Raw genomic sequence first — 23,611 nt, forward strand, 5'->3', positions numbered from 1 at the left:
TGTTGTTGATGCTTTGAGAAGTGAAGAACTACAGCAAATGACTTCTTGTGCACTTCCTGAGTTTCCTGGTTTGAACTTTGTGTGTGTGTGTGTCCCCTTTAACCATCCTTCATCCCTCCCTCCCTCCTCCTCCATCTGTTGTCTTTGAACCGAAGTGGTAAAACCGTAATTTAAAACCCGCCCGATCGAAGTCAAACCCAAAGCGGGGGAACCGTTTTTGGGCATTTTTCTGGCGCTGCAGTTGTTCTGGGCGGTTGGTTTTCGCGCGTCGGCGTCGTCGGCTTCCTTTAGTTGGTCATTGGATGTGGTTTGATTGTTGGTCTGGCTCGGAACCGGACAACTAGGGCGTATGGAAGTGTCCGATACTTCGAGCATGCAAGAACCACTCAATTCAATTCGATGGAAAAACGGTTCAACTCTTTTTGATGGCCGCCGGTCGGTGTTACTAATGTGCTTGACTGAAATGTGTATTTAAATTTTTTCCTATCCTTCAATCACACTTCTCTAAGAGCGGGAACAGTTTTTTTGTTTCTGGAAGAGAACCGTTTCCTACAATAAGAAAGGGGAGTTTACCGGTAGTTTTGCTAACGGGTTTGTGGCTATATTTTCGATTGTGACAATGGATGCTGCCTTTATTGTCTTTTGGATTTGTGGTGGGTAGGAAAGTCGGGGAACCGTTTGCTGAACCGAAACGCATTTGTTTGCTGTGGCGCGAGAACAATCGGCGTATGCAGCAGCACACACACACACACAAAAAGTACGCGGTGGTGTCTTGCAGGTTAGCATTGCTTGATGGAAAGGAAGTGATTGACTTTTAAATCAGATTGGTTTATTGTTTTTGAGCTAGATTGGAGGGTATTGAAATGTTCAATTTGCTTTTATTTCAAAAGATTTTATTGGTAATAGATGTGGGCATTTTTATTTCATTCAATGAATTACAGGAAATTTTAAAATATTTTCGAAAAGAAAGAGTATTTTAGACAATTACTTTTTCGCTGAAATTAAGTGCAGCGGTTGTGATATCATCTGAAAACTTTGTAGAATAATTTCGCTGATTGCAAAATGATTTGAAAACTGTGGCTTGTAGTGAGCTTCCCGGGATTGTGAACTGATTCTTATAGTTTGTTGCTGGATTCTTAGCTAGTCTATTAAACTACAAATAGTCCATACGTTCTTATGATTCTGAAAAGTTTGATCTACCTCATCTATTTGATCCAAAGCAGTTAAAAGTATCCTTGGCTTGGTACCAAAATAATATTTGACGAAAAAAAGCATAAATCAATCATCAACTATTAAAAATTCCTGGTAAATTTAGCGATTGTCTTAAATTTAACAACACTTTTATATAATCTAATGACGTTGCCTTTACTTAAAAAAGTTTTACTCTTGCACAATCATCTGAAAACCCCTGTACTAAATGTGGTGCTGAATGGGATATTTTGACCTCCTAAATGTCTCTTAAATTATAAGTTCTTCTCTTTGTCGCCTGTGTTGTTCCCTGTGAAAAGCGAAAGTTAATGTAAACCCAAACGGCCGACCGTCACGTGGTCAATGAATGATTCCAATGTTATCAAACAGTGATTAGTTAAATTGGAAACGCTCCAGTAGTCAGTAGGGTGATTAGTTTAAGCCAGGGGAAAAAACAAAGCAACCGAAAGGAATGCCAACCACCGACAGAGTATCTCGCTCCCGACTAGAGGGAGGCTGTGAATTATGGTGGTCATTTCCGGGCTCAGCGCACGAAAACACACTGCTCAGCTGATTCAGAAGGCACTGACTGAGCACCCAAAAAAAAAACCAGCTCACCTACCCAGACCTGCAGAGATAGTGCTTCTGCAACTGTGTCTTTCCACCGGTTTCGGCCTTTTTTTCGTTTCGTTCCAGCGTTTGTTTGACAGTTTTTCTATGTGTCTGTCGTCCAGTGTTATGCGATACACAGTGTGTCCGACATTGCCCTCCCATGTTCTGTGCTTTTTTTTCCTATCTTTTCGGCTGTTTGTTTAGTTTCGTTTTTGCTTTTGCTTTCATTTGGCACCCCAAAAGCTGTTTGTGTGGAGGGCCCTAACGCTCAGCTCTGACATAACCTTCGAACCTGGCCCAAACACGTGACATATTTTTTTGACATCTGCTTGGTAGCCGGGTTCGTTGTGGGGAAGGGGGAGATTTGGGTGGGTGGGTGCGGAAGGTTGACCACTCGGCACCGAACGCGCGAAACAGTGCGGCTAGACGGAGCAGTCCCTTGAGCCGGTACCTACGCGCAACCCGCGTGGAATTCGACCTAGCGAGGTCGTTGCCGTTGTCAGCGGTGGCTCTGTTAAGACCAGTTTCGTAACCTAATGCCCTACAGTGGACGGAAAACGAAATCTTGCGTCCCTTTTGCAAGTGGGAGGACACACCAGCAAACCTCCTCCACCTTCGATCGGGTGGTCTGGAAATGGAGTTTGAACGAAACCCCCAAGAAAAAATATTTAAATCGACTACACCCTCGCGTGTCACAAGACAGTAAGATGAAGAAACGGACCAAAGTATGAATAGTAAGCAAGTAAGGTTCACCAAACAATCAGAAATTCCTCAAAAAACCTCAGCAAGTGAATTTCGCGCCCAAAGATGCAATCCGCACATCATCGTCGTGTGCCCTGTGGCCCTTGAGCTCATCAGCGCCATTCCACTTGTATTACGCCACAGCAAAACCGATCGAAAGCCGCAACTGCAACTCCCTTTATCTGCTTCCTGGTGACGAAGATGGCGTCGGTAAATGGTGCCACTGATGACCCGATGTCACCGATACCGCTTTTAACGGTCCATTTAAATAATCCAGCTCTCGATACGGTTGCGTTTTGTCGGCACCACCACCGCCTACATGGCGCATCACGGGAATGTTATGATTGTTTGTGGTTGTTTTGAGGGAGGAAAATTTAAAACGAAACTCCCATTACGCGCAGAGCTCAATCAGAGGTCTGATGGATGCAATAAATTGGGAGGAAAGATGCGTCTAGGGAAGACCTCCGCAACAACCAACGGCCTTGAGTCACCGAAGTCCGGCACGCTAAATCGAGTAAGGAGTGATGCTGATATGTGTAATAATAGATCCCTTATTGGTTTTGGCCCGAGCTCAAAAATTAGGTCAACGGAACACCGATCACCCCGGGAACGTATGGCGCGCTGATCGACCATATCGAAATATAGCATAATATTTTATGCCGCCTGATGCCCGCTGGCAGAGGGTTATGGTGATGGTGATTATGGCGATCGGCAGGAGTTTCGCTCTCCCGAACTTGTGATTTCGGTGGCCACACGTTTTTCTTTGCGTGGTTTTGTTTTAGAGAGCGAGAGACGTGAAAGAGTTGCAGCACGGCAGTGAAGCGATAAATAAATTGCATCGTTTACACACCAGGCCCTGGGCATTATATTGTGCACACAGGGTTATGGAAATTTAATACCCGAAAAAAAAGGGAAAAGAGGGTAGCTAGCGGACGGGTGGCGATTCGATTTTATGATTGTTGCGTAAAAATTCGAAGCCACACAGTACAACGGGAGGAGCTGCGATTGTGGATTTTATTTTAAATGTTTTTACATTTTTTTATTTCACTGGTAGCGAGAATTGCCAGAAGACGAGGCTCATTTTACGAGGCCATGGTAATGTTTATTGCTTTATTTTCGGGAGAATGCTTACCGAATGTGTTGTGGTCGTGTATGTAATTGTTGCTTGTTTTATTGAGCCCACGAGCTGCAATTTGGATATTGACGATGGAAAATCGGAAACCGTGTTTTTGTTCAATATTTATTCACTGTTTTTTCGATTACAGCCCACAGTTGCGTGGTTTAAAATAATATCCGATTCAAGTGAATGTTCTCAGTGTCTCCTGCGCCCGTGCAAGCCAAACAAGCAAAACAAGAGTGTATAATTTTTAATGACTCGTTTTCCAAAATTAGGTTCCCTTTTCAGATGCATTTTTAATGCGCTCGTTAATGCAAGTCGTCGCTCGGCCGTTTTCATTATCGCCTACGCCTCAAAGAAATCGCTTTTATTTTTCTCTCGGCCACAATGCTTTGCCCCATTGGCCTTGGTAATGAAATACGCGCGAAGATGTGTATCGCCTTCGATGCGGTTGTGCCCTCGGGACCGTTTTCACTTTCTGGAACGGCGGTTTGTTAGATTTTGGGGGCAGATTTTACAACGCTGTAGCAATGTAATGTGACTCCAGAATAGCTTATAGAAAGAAAAGTTTTATCGCCACACAGGTTCAGGGACACACAAGCTCTCAATGGCGACGGGGAGCACATTGGGTCCAAGAGTGGACATTTGGAATATAAAATAAAGTGTTACTATTAGTCAAGTTAGTTACGTGTGTCATCAATTTTCAAATTTTCAATTAAAAGTTGCTTGACGAAAATTTAAGGAGGGAATGATTGAATGAAATTTAAATCTGGCGTTTTTCTGGTCAGACCATCTGTGGCAATTGCTGTCCAACAGAGAGTCTTTACAATATTATGTATCTTTAAAAAGGGCTGTGAACGAATTAAAATTTTGGCTGAAGCAATTTCTTCATATTAATTCTAATTATGTATCGTAGTTACGTTAAATAAATATTTTAATGATTTGTCTGCCCTTCATGCAATTATGCATAAATGCTATGCGCATTGATAGTCTGATTGACTGTGTATGTTCTTTTATACTTTTGACACTTTTGTTATAATACTTTGTGATTCAAATATTGATACATTTTTTCAATATTATTCAGTATAAATTAAATGTTCAAGTAAAGAATTCAGATACATTCTGTCAACTGATATCAAAAGTTTTTAAAAATCTAGCAAAATATTATGGGTTTTTTTATGATCTCTCCTGTCCCACAGTGCGAAGCAGAGAAATAAATCATTCTGTTTACATGTGATCCGTTTCTTTTTAAGGCTACAATTATGAGGGTATTAAAAATTTTACTACTTGAAGCGACAAATGCATCGCGTCACGCGTCCATCGCCATGCTATCGCGCTCACTGCAAACCAAAGTCCTAAGCGCGGCAAGGGTGAATAAGCCATAACCTACTTTAAATCGCAGCGCTACAGCTGAAGTTTTGATGAGCAGCGTCTTCCATTTTTTGACGTCTTATCTCGCCCAACATCCAAGGGCTACGAATCTAACCCGTGGGTGCTACTTAATCCCCTACGATCAAGCTCGATCTACCAAAAAAAACCGCGAGAAAGTGAAGAGTTTAATTTTGGAAACTCCACAGCACAGCAGTTAACTTACTTTGGTCACGCTAATCGTACTCAAATCTCAAGGTTATTTCGAGAGAGAATATCGTACGATACTACGATAGCATTAGTGTGAAGAGTCAATGGGATACTGTTTTCCACCACCATGAGCCGTGTGTCGTAAAATGGCCATCGTTAAGCTAATTTTCTTTCCCATGCAACGGTCGGTCGGGGATAAAAGCGCCATAATCTTCTGAGACTGGGTACACTAGGGCACTAGGGCCACCTTTACTAGCATTTATCGCTGGCATGTGTTTTGAGATTAGCGGAAGATTTTGACACTTTCAACTGTACATTAGGCAAGGGAAAGAACCGAGCGCGTTAAGCCTCCGCCACAAAGGAAACATGATGGAAAAGATCATGTTTCTAAGTGAGCAGCATCGATCGCCGCCCTCATTGTGCGTGTGTGGGAAATGCATTAAGCGGAGCATCTTAAGCAGAGGTCACCATCGAGTTGGGGGTTTGAGTTTCTGAATCAGTATTTTTGTTGTATGATAGTCGAGTGAAAGGAAATATTAAGTGATAGCGGAAGCCCACTCAAAAGAAAAGGGACAGTTTTTCCACGCAATATGGAAACAGACGAAGATCTTTTCTGTATACATGAAGCATATGCACATGTCACACTTTCAATTTTAAGTAGACGAGAAACAAAATTGGGAAGAAGCGTACGAAAAGTGATGTGAGACAAGATTAAAGAGTAGGTAGTTGTAATGAACCTGAGTGCGTATGAAGCGTACGCATGCCAACGAAATGGTCGTTGCTGTTAACTGTCGACAAGTTTTCTGCACATTTGTGGTTGTTCGACTAAAGACACGTTCATTATTGACGCGAATGACAAGCTGTTGACGATCAGATGAGCTTTCTTTACGATCCACAGTTTCCGAAAATAGATTTATCATGGACGTTTTCCGTAATGTGTTGCAATCATTCACACTGTAAAGAAAGTCTGGGCTTTAGGGTAGTTTATGACATTACTTAATGATGCTTGAAATCAATATTCCCTACTGCAGTAAATCTGTTTTATGTGATATCAAGTTCATGTTTAAGTACATACAGCTTCCATCTTTATTGGAGGAGTTCCCTTCATCATTTCTCACGCTCTGTTCATTCCCTATTTTATCGTTCACAGTACTGTTCGTCGCGTGTTTCACCCTCGAAGCCGGAAGATCACTATCGGGCCGTGTGTCGAGCGCTCGTAACGGAAACGCTCGAGCTGCGGACATTCCTGCAACGGGTATGCCAAGGAGAGGCGGAGGTCCTGCGGTTAAAGGCCCAGGCGGAAACGACCGGCAAGGAGCTCGAGAAGATCCACTTCAACGATTGGGTAAGCTATTGGAGTTTTTTTTTCTCGATCGCAAACTTAAGTCGTTTAAAAATTGCAGGTCCTACAGGACTTTAATCTTTTAAATTGTACTTCAATTTTTACAGCCTGAATTAAAGCTCATGCGTTCAACTGTGCTTGATAGCAATTTAAACTATTTTTAGCCAGCAAACTACATACCTTTCGGTAATTCGGTTGCCAAATTTCCAACTAGCCGCAGATAAAGACGTTATTATGTGGAATAATTTAAAATTGGCAACATCACTTCATGTCTGTTTGTGTCTCACTTTTCCCCCCCCGGACAGGCAGTGTTCAGTGTATTTCCACCAAAAGTTTCCCTAACGATGTACTTTACCAGCGTTGGTACAGCTTTAATTGAATTATCAATCAAATTGTAGCATAGAAAGTGAGGTGTGCCGTCCATCTTCGGCTGTAGCGAGTCGTTCGAAGGGAAGGTTAGGCTTGTCAGGGTTCGAACAAAACGGACATGGAAATGAGATTTGGAACAATTACTGTACAGTTTGGCAGCGAAAAAACGTTATCCTTCCACACGCTTTGAATGCCGAGCGCTAGACAAAACCCGTCTACCGCCGGTGTGCTCATTCGCGTTGGGAAATCTTTTGTGCGGGAAAAACCTAGCGAAAACGTTTGATTGCAGCCGAGCACATGATGAACTGTGTTTTACTCGGTTTTCTACCTTCCCCGGGGTATAAAGAGCGTAAGGGCATCTCCATCTCCTCCTGATACCGACGGGAATGGGGCGGGGGGGGGGGGCTTTGTTTGGAATTAATTTAATTTAATTCAATTACTTTAATTGCCCGTTCGCCCCTCAACGGGCCACGCCAACCACAAAACGGTTGATTGAAAACCGAAGGGTGATGATTAAAAAGGGATCGGCTTGCTTTCTTTGCCTTTGGTGATGTGATTGTGTGTGCCTGTGTGTGAGTGTGTAGTTGAGCAGTGATAGCGAAGATAATTAAGACGATTGCTGCCTTTGCCTGTGTGTGATTGAATGCAAATGGGTTATTTTTTCTTGTAATCGTCATCAGGTTTTCCAATCGTCTGCAAAACACCCCTGCCTGCGTTGAAATGCAATTGCCTTAGGGGCAAACAAGAGATCGCATCGAAGTTGGATGATAATCAACCATCTTTTACTTTACTTACTCAAATTAGTTTGATAATAGTGAATAGCAAATTAATTTTTATTTCCGAGTAAAATTAGGAATTATTAAAAAATTCCATGAATATTTCATTAAAACGCAATAAATGACATAATCTTAGGAGAAATGGTTAAGTAACGCTTTGCCAAACAAACAGCCCCACTGCCAATCCCCGGTTTGCTGAACCATGAAAATAAAATAACATGAAAAACAACCCTTGCGCGCCCTTGTTTCGCACCCTTGTTTCCGCAACGATGCTAAACTCCGGCGGAAAAGAAAATAACACACCACAAAGCACACGCACAACAGAAATATAAACCCCAAAAACCTCACCGGGAAGGAGAGTGCTTTTGGTGGTGAATATTCACAACACCGAAAAAGCCGTGTGCAAACGAAATCGGGCTGTAGTAGCCGGCCGTGTACCGGACGAGATTGCATTTGAAACGCCGAAAAGCAGTAGCCGATCTTTCTTTCTTTCCGAGTGTCCGAGTGAAAGAATTGTATGCGCGAAATTTATGACGAGGGCCAACTCATTACGTGAGTCCTTATTAAAAAATCCACCCTACATGATGTGTGTTCCTTTTGGTGTTGCGCTTGTGGTACCGGAATGAGAACAATTCCGCCCCGGCGGGCCGTGTAGCATGTGGATGTGAAAAAAACTCATAACTTGCAATATCGATAAAAATGAGTTCATAAAACTATATTTTCCCCGTTCGCAGTTTGAAAGACATAACATTTAGGGGGACAGAAAAATGGCAACATTAGCACAGCATGCGATCATTTCCATCGCTAGAAGGTAATAAGCGGGGCAACGCTAACGAAGAAGAAGCACATGACACGTATAAAAAACTGATCTTCAAAAACGCTAAAAATACCCGCAACAGCATGCAAATATTACTCCTCCCTTCGTTGGTTTCAAAGACTATTATGCTTTTGTGTTCGCATTATTCACGATCATTGGAGCGTATCAAACATTATGCCATTTGGTGTGGGGATCGGTGAAGGGACATAAAATCCAGCTCACAGTCATCGTGGCGTGAACGCTTTAATTCATCTTGGTTTTTGGATGGTCGTCCAGCAATCGTAAAATTATATCGTGTCCGCGCTTTAACAAATATATGAGCAAGGGTGACGATTGTGCAGATAGGAGAATGGAGAGAAAGACACCCAAAATAGATATTGAATAATGCAAAAGGAATTGTATTTTAATGCCTTATTTTATATGCCACGTTTGGCTTAAAATATGTGATAGTAAAAATGACTAATTTTACTTAAGAGATTTATAAAGGACACTGATGGGAATGTGAATAAGAGGCCTCATTATCGAAGGGCTCAAAGTCGTAGATTTTGAAGATGTAAATAAAAGCTAGTTGAAAGAGGCTTATTAGGAGCTCAATTTTATCCCATGACATTGACTTTGTGAGGCGGCACGATAATTTCCCCGAAGTAATCTCTAAAGAAAGAAAGGTCAGGAGCAACGGATTGCTAGCCGAAATCTGAGGGCTCAGTTTTAACGAGACCTCTAAAAGCGGTACGATACACAACTACCACCATTAGGATTTCGCCTGGTTTGCAGATGCTCCCAATAAGCCGGTCGGTCAGTGAAGTACCAGTAGCGAGAGCAATTAAAGGGACCAATTTACCTAACCATTTCCTGTCTTCCTAGTTTGCAAATCATCAGGGCGTGCTGTGGATGCATTGGCCGTCACTTTCAGCTCACCGTTTGTCGAACGTGAAAGTGGCCACACACACACCAAAACGCACCAGTTTGACCAGAATTATGCTCAATTACCGTGGAAAGCGTCACTACACAATGATTGTGGTGATGTTTTTTTTTTGTTGTCCGTGTTTGAGCGGTGTTTCGTTCGTGTGCGGTCCGTCGTTTGTCGCTCGTTGAAATCCATTTTACGGTGAGCAAAAACGGGGGTCCAACACAAGGTACACGGTGATTCCATTTGGTTGAAGATGAGCTCCGAAAGCAAATGAGCCAATGGAATGTTTAGTAGTGTATGCAGGAGCTTTATTATTAATGTTAGTACTGAGCTCTACAGTTTAGCATTGAAGTGTTCCATGATGTTGGGCAAACGGAACAGTTTTCTGTTTTTGGTTTAAATTTATAGCTTGTGCTTCATTTAAAACTATGACAAACAGTTGTAGATTTGCGTTATTCCCAACCGCGCAGGTGCTTTAATTCGTTCGCCCGAAATCAAAAGACTTCAACGAGTGGATTGTGTAGACACAAGTGATGAACCCGTGTTTGTCTTCCTGTTGAGAGACATCCCCAAAGATTCGCAATGCAGAAAGGAAGAAAAAATAAACAACAACAATGTTGACAGCTGACCAGCCCTGAAGTTGGCATAAATTAAGCTCTTTTGAACGAAAATGAATGTGTCATGTTGATTGGCGATGCAGAAGCAAAACGAAAATCCAACTCCTTCTTTATACTTTCCATTTCCTTTCGTTTCGTTCGGAGGGAGCTGAATTTCTGGGTTCATTTCTTTAACCGGAACGAGACATTCGCAAAAAAATGGGGAGCGCATACACAGCTACCAAAAAAAGGATTCTGGTTGCCATCCGTTCCAATTACATTCCAAAGGACTTTTGTGCTTGTCGATGTCCGGCGCACGTCCACGCTCGAAATATGTCTGCTCCCAGACTGGTCCGGTTCGGTCTGATGGCTCTATTCTTCTGTCCAACCGTTTCCAGGATGTGGCAGCGCGTAAGAAGTTGCATAAAGCCTTCCCCAACCGCAACTGCTCTGCTAGAAATCAGAAAGCACAGAAGTCTGGCTGTCTGTCATCCTGCAGGCAGCAGCAGCCACCACCTTCACCACCTGTTCGTCTTCATTGTTCTTCGGCGAAACACGCCGGGTGAAGGTGAAAGTCTGGTTCCATTTTGGTCAGACATCCAGTAGCGAGAAGTGCAACTCTCGCCCCCCTGTGTGCTGCATCCGGTAATTAAAGGACTTTGTTTCTTCTTGTGCAATCTCGTGCGCACGAGGAAAAAACATTATCAAGAAAACAACACGCGTAAACGGGAAACTTGTTCGCTGCAAATGCATAAAATGCATGCAGAAAAACAAAAAAAAAGCAGAAAACTCCCCTAACCGAAAAGGAGAGTAACCAACTGCAGGCAAGGTAGCATTCACTTGCATCGTCGGTCGGTCTGACGTTCGCAGACGGGTCCGGAATCGAAAAGAAATGTTTTGCCGATTTCCGAGTCTCGTCGGCAGTTCCCAGAGACAGTCGTTGTATCTGGTTTTTTTTTCGCCCGCGCGACGATAACGACACGCGAAAGCACCACGAAATGTGGCACCTTGCTGCAAGAAGTAATTGGAAGGAGTTGAAAGAAGAAAAAAAAAACAACAAATAAATGGAAAAACACTGCCCACAACCGCCCGTTAATGCACCGAAATTGTGTGAACGATAAGGTGCCGGACGAAATGGAGTACAACGATTGCGAAAGAATGTACTTTAATTAATCTTCGAGGTACAGAGGTTTTCGGGTGGCTTTTGAGCAGTCGAGAGCATATTTCATTCGTCGAAAGGATTATTCCTCCTTTTCGTGGATATGAATTGCACTTTTGTGGCGATCTATTTCAACTGAATTTCATTGTACCAAATAGTATTTTTAAACGCGAAAGGATAATTGCTTCCTTATTTTTGAGATTTTAATCCTCCTTGAAACTAAGCCAAGGATGGCAGTAATAGTCGGCCAAGACCTCTTGAGGTTGTTGAGTCAGAGAAAGACAATTTAGACAGGAAATGTAAAAAAAATTGGACCTCATTTGTCGAACAATCCTTAGATCATACAACAGAAATAAGAACTTTAGGATGTTGAAATAAAATGCAATAGAATTACAATTAATATCTACAGTAACGAAACATCCCCCGAATGCACGAATAGTCCTGTTAAGATATGGAAGATGCAGTTAACACATTAAAATCGATCAGTAAACCCCTGTTTAACAGTTTTTTTTGTCTCTCGCCATGGTCGCGATACATTTTTTTCCTCCGATACTTGTCGATAGTAGTGTGTCTTCCCGGTGAGATCTTTCCGAGACAGTTGACGATCGTTAAAAATCAAGCTGAGCTGAGTTTACATTTCCTGTTTTATTTAACACACACACACACAGTCACAACGGCTTATACACCGATTTTTCTTTCCTCTTCCTGGGAATGCTGCCCGAATCTCTGAACCATCACACTCTGTTGCTGCTGATTGGTAATGGTAATACATTCGCTCGTTCGCTCGTTCGTTCGTCTGCCGCTACTTTTTCGACTTATCGCCGAAATTGAACCAATTGTGGGCTCTGCTGGTGCTGCAAAACAACGCCGTTGTGTCAACATGCGCTCCGTGTGTGTGTGCGCGCATCCGTTTTATTGTTCGAATTTGTAACTGCATCTTTGCTATCTGCTGCTGCTGTTGCTGCATACCGGACTCGAATCCAGTCGGACGATCAAAGAATCTGGCAGGCACTGCAAGTATGAGCGTTTTAATTTACAAACTTTTGTACATTACACATTCTTCGGTAACTATATTCAGCCAATTTTTTGTAGTGCTATTTCCATTTTTTTTGTTGGTTTTTCGTTCCTTTGGTTCCATCTTCACTGTTACGGTTGCTGCGGTTTAAGCGCACACCGGATTTGTATCAGTTTTGTTGTCATTTATCAACTTCGATGGTCGACGATGGTGCAATTTCCTTCCTTCTGCAGATGCGCCTGGAAAGAGTAGCCACACATAACCTCACAAATTAACGGTAGGAAATAGAACCCCCGAGGGTGGCACTAAAACCCAACGTATCATCCCGTATATCTACCCGACTGGATGTTGATTTATTGCAGCGGATCTGGGTGAAGCTTGATTAAAAAATGACAACCTTCTTCCACTGGAGCCGATGATGAGTGGAAAAACCCCTCAACGAACCATTTTTCTACTTTTCATCCCCAACCGGAAAACCGGAGTGCGCATGCCTTTGTGCGCATGTGTTCCAGTTGTTTGTGTGCACCGAGTTGGCTGCGGGAAATGATGGATTATGATGTGCGAGATGGCTGCTGGTATGGCTGGAAAACGGTTCTTTTTTCTCTCTCCCCAACTCATGCTGCGGATGCTGCTTTGATCTTGAACGCCACCCGGATGATGGGCAATAAATAAATGAATTACTACCGGATTAAGCGGTACAGCTCGCTACTTCTCTCGGGAATATGGGACGGAAATAGAGTACCGACGGCCGTTTCGAATCGGTATTTGCTGCGAAGGAAGCTAGTTCTCTTTCTTCCCTCTACGCTTTTGCAGTGATTATTACATCCTGCTCTTGTGTTCTATTCTTATGCGAATGAACCGATTATGACATTTTATCGACCTTTGGTGAATTTCATACCGAAATAGTTTTTCTCCCCGGCTTTTTCAACTAATAAATAATAGTCTCCGGGCTAGATTGTGCGAGCGAGGAGAGGGCTCGAGAGCGGACCGTTTATCTGCCTACATAAAACTGTCCGGTCCGGTATTAAAAGCTCACCGACAACGCGCCATTTAATGAACCAGCTGCTGCTGTTGAGGTTTTCGGTTTTGCACTTTGTGCTTGCCTCGGACTAGAGTTGAGTGCTAGAAGCTTTTTTCTGTCGCTAGTAGCATTTTCGTAAGCGGCTTACACTAAAAAGGGGACTTAGGGGGCTTTTATTTGCGAGACTGCGCCAAACCGATAGGGAGAGCAATGAAGAATGTCCGTCTGTCGTCGGGGTGTTGGACGAAGCTGTAGTAGGCTTCTGTGGTTGGTGAGTTCTAGATTACGTTCACTTTACGCGACGAACCAGACGAGTTTGGTGCAGCAGCACAGGTCGCGCACCGGTTGTCGCTTCACTGTTGAGTACAGTTCGTAACGTAAGAATAGGAGTGTTGCGTTCAGCGTTTCTCAGGACTTCAAACAAGTGTGTCCATGTTTAAAACAATGCGTTGTTAGACATAGAACCTCGGTAGTAAGAAATGAATTCTATTATATGGCCTTTATATGGTCGACAAGACCTTGCAGATCGAGAAGCCAAGAAGCCGTAGATTGTTCGAATTGTATGAGAAACTTGTATTTTAACCTGGGAAACACTTGAGAGAATGTTGAAGTCAAACCTAAACCTAGCAAATTTTGATCGATGTCCCCAAAATAATTGCTGCTATAGTTATGCCAGGCACTGTAGTAGAACGTAGACATGTTGCAACATGCGAAAGGAAACGTTCGTTCGTTCCTTTTTCCCTATCCGGGCAAAACGGAGTTACCTATTTGAGTCTGGTTTGGCAATTCGATGATTCATGCAGAATAAAGATGATGAAATATTGAAAGCCCCAGAGACTTTAGGGATAGAGGATTTTGATAAAAGCAATAAAGGTTAGACGGTATATTTTTAAAAGGGCAATTTGTAAATGTTGCTCATCCGTTTCAGTATCAAAGTACAGATATTAAAACTAAAAACATCGCAAAAGGTTAATATTTATCTTGGTACGATTATCATCTGGCCTACTATTACCTCACAAATCCGCTACCGATTGGACATAATTTCGTGAGCCCTGAACCCCATGCACAGCTCACTAACTGACAGGGAGGAATTGCCTTCCGATCGAATTCCATCCGTCCGATTCGAGGCGGTAGATCGCGGCGCTGCTCGGTTTCATAACTATCACAAATTCCATAAATTCTGATACACTACCACTCGGCCGGGGTCTGGTCGACTCTCGATCGAAAGCCCCCCCTGTTTTGTTGTTTTTCTTGTGGTCGTGTGCGCGATCGTGATGGAACGTTTCGCTACGCATTCCCCAAGAAGCATGTGACCGAACGAAACATGAGCCCCCCCGGGACCGCGCGCGTTCACAGTGGTTGCGGTTAGGCGCCACTTTGTCAACGCGTGGAGAGAGCACATGCTGAGCGACGATGTTGTCATTCGGTTGCGATGTGTTGTAATGCGGCGAAGAGTTATGATGGCTCTGTGTGCATCGTAGTTATTTTTTTTATAAGTTGCTTTTTGAGTCCATTATTTACTTTGTTATTACATTTCTTTCAAGTCGCATCACTTTTATTTGTTTACAAGGCCTTAATTCTCGTTTTCTTGTTTCACTTTTAGGCCCGCTTTTGGATGCAAGTCGTTGATGAGCTGCGTCGTGGCGTACGGTTGAAAAAGATCAGCTTCTCCCGAACACCGATCGAGTACGAACTGACGCCCTACGAAATCCTGATGGAGGATATCCGCTCCAGGTGAGTCGCAGTGACACGGTTCGGATCCAGGTCGGGGTCAAGAGCAGTGCACGGCGGTCAACGAAGACACTACGCTGTGGTCAGCCTCTCGCGACAGGGACAGTTCCGTTCGTGTGGTCCCTTTCGACTACTTCTCAGCGACACATTCCATCTAACCATCACAACGGCTAATTCCAATCACGAATCGTGATCGATAATCATATCGATCGTGCCTTTTCCTATGCCCGACCGACCTTCACAACAGCCAGACACACAGACGATTGATTGTTCTCTCACTCTCGTTCTTTGCTCCCGTTTTACAGAAAGTACAATCTCCGCAAGGTTATGGTGAATGGCGACATTCCACCGCGCGTCAAGAAAGACGCACACGCAGTCATATTGGAGTTTATCCGTTCGAGGCCACCGCTACGAAAGGTAAGCATCGTGTTTGAGTAGCTTCTAATTCGATTTACGGGCGGACCATGGGAACTAAACAGCTGCTCTCTTCAATTTTAGGCATCGGAAAGAAAGCTAGCTCCAGCACCGCTCAAGCGAGTTTCGTGTCCTCGCGAACAGTTGCTAGATTCGATACGGAAAGGACGTGTGCTGAAGCCGGTACATCCGAAGCTGAAGTCAAGACGTATGTAGAAGCATCAAGTTTATTCCATTTTACCTTTAACATCTACCCTTAACTCATCATAAGAACAACCTCGCCGTCACGTAGAAGTGTGTGTTAGGACAGACAGTTTTGTTGTTTTCTTTCTGGGGACAAATATTTGTGTTGGATGTAAAGCCTGTGACCTGCATTGGCTGTCATAAATTATAAATTCCTTGTGTTGAAGCAGAAACCGCTGTCTACGACTGTTATTACACTATTAATTACGTATAATGTGCTGAGGACGGCTTCGCTGTGCTCTGTGGCGCTTAATTGAAGTTTAATAATTTAATTCCATCATCCACTACGGGCGCACGAGACGCGTGCTTCCGTAACCGGGAGGCTGGCTTGGATGTGAAACAGGTTTCAACCGGCCTTGCTGAAGCCAATGTGTCGTCCCGTTGGTTAAGGCGCCATTTCCAGCTCGGTGTGACAAGACTGCAACGCACGCATGCACGCACGCCGCCTGCAGCGAACGTGTCAATCAAGGCACGCACGCACGGATGGTTAGTGTGATTGCACGTGTGCGTGTTTGTGCGAGCAGCTTGAGCCATGGAACGAGCGCGGAAATGAAAAAGGGCGTAGACACGGGGACCGAGGGATTTATTAAATTAATAGCAAACCGTCAACAATTTCCCAATGATTAATTGTCTCACTTTATCTGACCCTGGAGCATCGTGCGAGGGAGGAGAGAGTGGCAAGAAGGGAGAGTGGATCGGTTTACCACCCCCTGGGAAGGGGGGCAAAACGGATAGGCAAACGTTACGCTAGTACCGTTCGTTTGGGCAGGTTGTTGAACGGAAAAAAGGAACCAGTTTTCTTACGATTTGTTTTTGCATGCCCTCGTCCCTCTCTCGTGCTCCCTTATCCCACCCGTAGTAACTCGCTCACCAGCTTCATTTTACACCACCACCACCATTGCCTTAGGGTAATTGGGCGGCCGTCACTTAGCAGCACTGAAACACGTTTCCTGTTTTTATCCGGCCTCTGCGGCTTTTATCCGGCCTCTGGCAAACTCCGGTGCTGCTGCTGCCTTTACAGCCCTTTTTCCACTCATTATACCTCACGGCCCTTTTTTCTATCTCGAGCTTTATAGTTTGCCACCAGTATTGCTAATCTCGCGGTGTTGGTGCACGCGTATATGTACCGTTCGTCGCTTGTTCCGGTGCGTCGTTGAAGTCTTTCGTACCGGAGAACGATTGGCACATATTTTGCGCGCGTGTGTATGATGTTTTCCCTAAGCGTGTGGCTTTCATTCATAAATGGAATGTGTTGTTGACCCCAAGAAGTCTTAAGCTGGTTTAAAAAAAAATTAAGTAAAAAATTAGAAATTAACTTCAACACGAAAAGTCACTTTGGTTTACTATTAGCATTAAATGTGCAGACATTGTGCATTAAAAATGCGCTTTACTGCTCCTTCAGTAGCCGCTGTCAGTAACTGTTGGAAATCACTCTCCTCGCTCGCTCGATGTCACTCGGTCGTATAAGAGGATTTAATTATACAGATGCTCATAGGTGAACTCTAAAACCCTTTCACTTTCTACGGTGAATATTAAAAAAAAGCTAAGCTCACCCAGCCAAGATGAGCCCGACGCACTCGTTTGCATATTTCCCACGCATGCACGTGCAATAATGTGCAAAACTTGCACTTTCTACACTCGTCATCGCCTAGGGGGTGGATTTATTTCAACGCTCATTTGCATGTACGTCAACACTCATCGTACGGGCTTAATTTCGTTTCAAAGTTAGGATAAAGTTAACAATCATATCGCTTTCTGTGCTCTTCGTTAGGAGAGAGCGAATAGCTGGAAAGGATAGGATGCACCGAAATTAATGTATGGGAAAAAAGAGGCGGTTGCGTATGACTGCAAAAATGCCTCGCTCGAAAAAGACACACACGCACGCAAAAGCATCCGCCTTTCCAGTTTCTTTCCATCGGTGAAATGTGTCAGAATAAAACTAAGCGGTTTGTTGCTGTGGTATGATCGCTTATGATTACCGCCCGTCATGATGATGGTGATGATGTTGTTAGCAACATTGTTGCACATTAGCTAATCACGAACGTAAGCTATGACGGGTGTGATTATGATGCCAGAAGAAGCGAAGCTATTGAAAAGAAATTTGCAGAACGACCGTGAAGCTCTTTGGCATGGTTCGATCGCGCTCCCCTGTGTGTGTGTGTGGAATGTGTGTGTGTGTGTGCACTTTTCCCGGCTTGGCATAAAGTGTTGCGAGTACGCGACGTAATGACTTCATTAGGCAGTACCTGTCTCCCGCTTTTTATATCTTCCCTCACGACGTAAACCCATCCTATCCACGCGCACCGAGACTGCTGCAGGTTTTCTCCGTTCCCGATCACGCACCGTTCGACGTTATGTGATTAGCATATTTTCATACACGCTGTGGATGTGTTTGCATTTCTCATCTCACTCTCGATCGGCAGAGTTTTCTCAGCTTATTTTTGGGAGCTCTGGTGAAGATGGTGAAAAGCCTTCTCTTTGGAGACCGAAGGTGAATCTGGAAGGGTCGTTAGCTTTGGTGGATTTTCGTGTAGATTAGCATGATTAATGTTTGCATTTTTAATTGATGGAAACCAGACATCGTACGAGAGATCTCAAAATCGTCCGAATTTGTACATCGCAAAATCGGTACAAGCAGAAAATAGTGCATGCATGAATTTTGGCAATAATGAGATGGAGAAAAAGTTAGTCCATCTTGAAAGTGTTTCATCATTCATTCATCATTCATCATCATTCTTCTTCATTTCTTCGCTGTCTAGGGTGCGGTTTGTTAGCATTTTCCATCACAATTCCACTTGATCCATTTCAGTACATCAATATCAGTAAGTATCGTACGTTCTGTGTTCCGTGTCCTTTGGCTGTAGAAAGTCATGTCGAAGTAGAGTTGCTCATTAGTAGATCAAGTGTGCGTGTATGTCTCTGTGTTTCGTCGTTTAAATTGCTTCTACATTCCACAGCATTCAAAGCATTCTCGAAACGAACGTGGAAAGACATTGCTCTCCTTCAAAGCAAGCTCTCCAGGTGCTCCACCAAACAACCGATCACCATAAAAGTCGCAAGCTAATTGTTCTTTCCAGTCGAGCTGTCGTTGCATGCGCTAGATGCACCCAGATGTAATGCTGATGACTTTGACATCGAATGTCGATCAGAGCCGTTGCGACCCAGGGTGACCCAGATCAGTGTGTGGGGCTGGCTACCTGTCAACACCGTCGGGGTGTCGAAGGTTCAGGTTTTCATCGAGGTCTTGTCGCGCGGGAGCAGCAGCAGTGTAGTGTGCAGCTTTATTGTACAACCATTGCATAAGCCCTCGGACATGCCACAGAATGTACATACACACCTTAATTTTTCGGAGCGAAGGTTTGGAACGCATCGCGAGGTTTGGGGGGGATTGTCTGTGCAAATGGAGACCCGTTGCATAGAATTTGCTGCCCACAATGGTTCGTGTGTCTTACTGCGTTTGTTTGTCGCTGTTTGACGTGTGAAGGGCGATACGATCGATTGGTCCGAAAAACAATCGTTACCCGCCGGACGGGATCGTCCACATAAAGTTGATGAACTCTCTCTCTCTCACTGGAGGTCAGTTTTTGATGCTTTACAAGGAATCCCAAAGCAACAGCTCTCAATAATCATCGTAGGAAATGAAGTTCCAAACCAATCAATTATAAATCCGTAACGCTGGAAGTGAAAATTGAAGAAACCGGCAAGAAACGAAGATCGGTTCCCGGTGCCCGCGACATTCGTTCGAGGCACACACGGTGAACAATCTTCTTCCGGTGCTAAACATCCTCGGTGTGTTTCTTCCGGGGCACCTCGGTGTATAGCACCCGTTTTGCTGCCGGAGCTCTTGAACTTGTGCGTCCGAAATGCCTCTTTCGCCTCGAAGAACATCGGGAGCATCGAAGATTAATTATCGCAGCGCAGAGCGCGTACTGCCTTGGTTCACTTTCCCCGCGCGTCGTTCGAACGGATGCTCCGGTGTGTGGGTACCTTTCATCGAAAGGCATCCGGAAGATCGATGGAATCTGGACGGTCGCAGGAAATCACGATGAACAACATCTTGTTATGTGCGTACCGTGGGTCGTATTAGAGTCGGCTTTATTATATTTGTGACTGGCGTTGTCGGAACTGTCGGGAAGGTTTAGCTCTTCCTGCTTTCTTATTGCTGTCGTGCTGGACACAGTTGCCCCGTAAGATGACAGGAAGATGACACCAGAAGCTAACACGGTAACTACTACCGGTTTTTTTGTTGGCGGAGGAATTCGATCGACCGAGAGTGAGTGAACAATCTATGTCTATTAAGTGGTCCTAAAATCATTCGAGAGTGGGCTTTTACTTTGTGAGATGAAGTTGTTCCTATTTCGGTTGAGGATTGAAGAAATCTTGCGGACAAACATCATTCAAGTGCTAGGCTCTCTGGGTATTGCAGATATCGGGAGTTCTTAGACTTCAACAGCATCAGATGTATGCGATAATGAGCCGACGAACCTTGTTTTCTGCAAGCGATTCTTTATTGAACGCCATATCCAGTGTTGTTAACCGATTTTTGTGCAAGAAAATAGGTAGCACACGGTGGTTCCATAATGTTTGCCCGTGACTTCGTGTCTTGTATCTGCCTTCCGCTTGCCCTTCTTCTCCCCTCCCCGTCGCCTCCCTCAATCACAAAGCATCTTTCTGGTGTCGGAATGTTTGACGCTTCTTTGCTTCCTTCCCGCCACCAACAACTCTGGTCTAGGTCACTGGGGTGCTTCGGTAGCGTCGTGATCGCGATCGATGGCACCGCCACCACCAGCACGGCAAAGATGATGTAAGATTGTGCATCACTTCTGTCTTCTGTTCCCTTTTTTTGCACTTAATCGCTGCGGGAATGGCAATCGTTCGGGAAAAGCTGTGGGAAAAGCTCAGTTCTTCCCAGATTGTACACACGAAGACACAACCAGACTGTGCCTCCCGGCAGCTCGTCCAATAATTCACGAGTTATTTAGCGTCGGCGATCTTTTTTCGCAACCGGATTTTACCTCGATTCTATCCATTCGCGTCAAGGTTGACTGATGAGAAAGAAAGATGGTTATTATATAAGAAAGCACTGGGAAGCTACACTTCAAAGAAGCACGCGGGAGATGTGCTTCCAGTTGGAAATTATCAATTAACCTCGCGCAAGCAGGGGAACTGTGCTGGAAGGATGTGCTGGCCGGGAGGGAAAAGAGTACAAAGGAAAACTGTTTTGTGCCGGGCGCACAGAAAGCACACTGAAGCTCGGGGAATAATGATCGAATGATTGGTGGAGGAAATTTTCTCAGGGATATTCATTTTCAATGAATCCGCACCGGAGGTAGTACGGAACGACACGAACGCGTTTCGGTCGCCTTTGATCCAAACAGCAAGAGTCACATCATATTTTTGGTACGATTCGGGCGTTTTTTGTTGTTGTAGAAGTTATTATTGTGTAATTTCTGGGACGGTTAATTTCGCATAATGATGATTGCTTCATGAAATTTGGCTGTTTGAGCCAGGCAAAGAAAATGACAATCTTTTATTTGTATTAAAGAAGCACCTTCTTCAAACGTGGAATTACAATTTGCTTGCGTGACATTTTTAATTCACTTTTTTTAGAATGTCCCTTTTTACGTAAGGCAAGAATCAAAATGTTATCTAATCAACATAACCGGGCGCTTCAATGCTTTCCAATGCACGTTCTTCGACGCTTAATTAAAACATTTACAGTCAAACCAGCCATACGCTGTCAGGAAAAAAAACCGCGAAGAAATAATTAGAAACACGAAATTTATTGACGAGACACCACCGATGCCGTTCGTCGCTTATCTGCTCGTAGAAGTCTTCTGTTCGCTGAAGTCTCTCCGAACCCGTTTCTACAGATTGCTTTCCTTAGCAAAAATTCCACACTCGCATAAATTTAACGTTTTAACTTCATTTGTGAAGTGAAACGGCGCGACAGAGGCCTCATAATTTCCCCCACATTATGTGGCGCTCACTGTAGCTCAGTCACTGTGAAGGCCCTCGTGGTGGTGGACGAGTTATGATTTTTAATTCTTCCCCACGGAAGGTGGTTTTTTGCATCGTAATCAAACGATTTCATCAAGTCGAAAGTGAAGCGCTATGTTTGTCGAGGAGCAGCAGTGGCAGCAGCGACATCTGGACGTCAAAACGTGATCGAGTCTCGCTACCTCCTGCTGCGAGCTGTTTTTGGGAGGATCATGAGAAAGGAAAAAGCGGAAAACAAAACGATATGGTCGGCGGACTAATCGAAGACGGGCACCTTCTGCTTAATCGCTGATGACCGGTAATTGATGTTCGCGTGTGTGTGCGCGCGCCTTGTCCCGAACAAAAAAACGAAAGCGACGAACCCCTTAATGATGACGGCACGCGTCAAAACAGGGTTGAAAAGGGCTGTTCGCTGTTCGTAATCAACAGCTTGCAACCCGATGATGATGATGATGATTTTTTTTTCTTTCGGGTATGAATTATACAAAACCCATCTCGGGAACTCGTGTATCAACAATTTTATACACCTTCCGTGGCCCAGCAATCTGGTCACCCGACGTGCTTTAAGCGGTCGTTCGGGCACATGATAATGAAGGACGTAAAGGTTGTCACTTCGGTGTCCTCCGGGTTTGCCAAAGATGCGAATGCTACGGTGGCCGGGCCTCACATTAGCATAAAAATGTGCTTTTAATGCACGGTTTGTAGTTCGATCTGCTGTGCGAGTGTGTCGAAGGGTTGGTCGGAGCACATGTCATAATGCAAACATTTTGCGTGCCTCAAGGTGCGTGTGACATCATGCGCGTAAGATATCAAACTTTATCTGAGGCTGTACTGGAGCTTTAACCCACTCGTGTTTTAATATCTACCATTACAACTTGGCGATTGTAAAGTTTGAGAAAAAAATATGGAAAGGCAACGACAACTTCACGCAAATAGCAGCACGAAATAATGTATGCAGATAAGAAACTGCAAAGATAGCATCAAAACAAAACGACTACAGGCAACAACAAAAAATAGGAAAAAGGAAACTATAATAATGCTCACGAGAAAATGAAAGAATGGTACAACTTGACTTCACCGGATTAGCCACAGCGCTCCTCACGGCAATCAAGACCCCAAACCCACACACACGCACAGAAACACTCCACGCTGGAATGTGTGGAGGGAGGTCACACGTTTGCAACGATGGTGATGCACCCAGTCAGTGTGCCTGATGCTGCAAGCCTGCCAAAGCGCTTCCTTTCGTAGGTCGGGAATGGAGAGAAAACTATTACACACACTCGAAACGACACGACTAACCTACATATCCGTGTCATCTTTTTTGCCCCCCCAACCCGACCCTCCTTCACCGATTATGATACCGTGTCGTCGTCTGCACACCAAAGACACGTACGGATCGGTCGGCTCAGGGAAGAGTGTTTTTTCTGTTGTTGCTTCAGTCTAGCTTTCAATGGCAATCTGTAAGGTTATGATTCATTATCATCTTGAGCTGTAGTGTGGAACGGGTGTGCGCGCATGTGTGTTTGTAATTTTCTTTTCCTTTACTACTTTTCATTTCCATCTGCTTTCTGTGCTTTCATGTGGATGTACAGCATTGGACAAAACAACTGCAGCTCGTGCTAAGGAATTGAATAAAAGAATACTACTGATATTTGAGCTTAAAGGAATAAATTAGCGCGGAAATATTTATTTAAAAGTGTAATGCTCAAAATATAGAAAACTCCTAACAGACAGAAGAACTAACCTAAAGTTAGTTTCTGTGGTCTCTAGAAGACTCTGTTAAGTCATTTGGATTTGAAATCTTTTTAGATTTTTTTCTGATCATATTACAACCGTCCATCTATAACTATGGTTGTTTATATTTCAGTTTAATCCGTACATTTGAGAAGGTTTTTTTTACAAATATTTCGTTCAAAATATTGAACAGAGCTTTGTAATTTTATTTTAAATAGGGGATTCTTTTCTCACATTCGAAAATATGG

General features: G+C 44.0%; 1 protein-coding gene across 9 annotated transcripts in view; it reads left to right on the forward strand.

Annotated features, from left to right (window-relative positions):
• The window catches only part of LOC118513755 (protein spire), a 122,917-nt gene that overhangs the window by 70,739 nt on the left and 28,567 nt on the right, over positions 1 to 23,611 (forward strand). For 7 of the 9 annotated variants that reach the window (XM_036059923.1, XM_036059922.1, XM_036059925.1 and 4 more), the window contains 5 exons: positions 6,387 to 6,581; positions 12,190 to 12,222; positions 14,845 to 14,975; positions 15,278 to 15,389; positions 15,471 to 15,594. In XM_036059923.1, coding sequence (XP_035915816.1) covers positions 6,387 to 6,581; positions 12,190 to 12,222; positions 14,845 to 14,975; positions 15,278 to 15,389; positions 15,471 to 15,594 — 595 coding nt within the window. Of the gene's footprint in view, positions 1 to 6,386; positions 6,582 to 12,189; positions 12,223 to 14,844; positions 14,976 to 15,277; positions 15,390 to 15,470; positions 15,595 to 18,388; positions 18,452 to 23,611 lie in introns of all 9 variants that reach the window. The other 2 variants (XM_036059926.1, XM_036059924.1) reach the window with 2 other exon arrangements.

The sequence above is a fragment of the Anopheles stephensi genome, chromosome 3 (assembly GCF_013141755.1).
Source record: "Anopheles stephensi strain Indian chromosome 3, UCI_ANSTEP_V1.0, whole genome shotgun sequence".
In the NCBI taxonomy this organism is placed as follows: domain Eukaryota; kingdom Metazoa; phylum Arthropoda; class Insecta; order Diptera; family Culicidae; genus Anopheles; species Anopheles stephensi.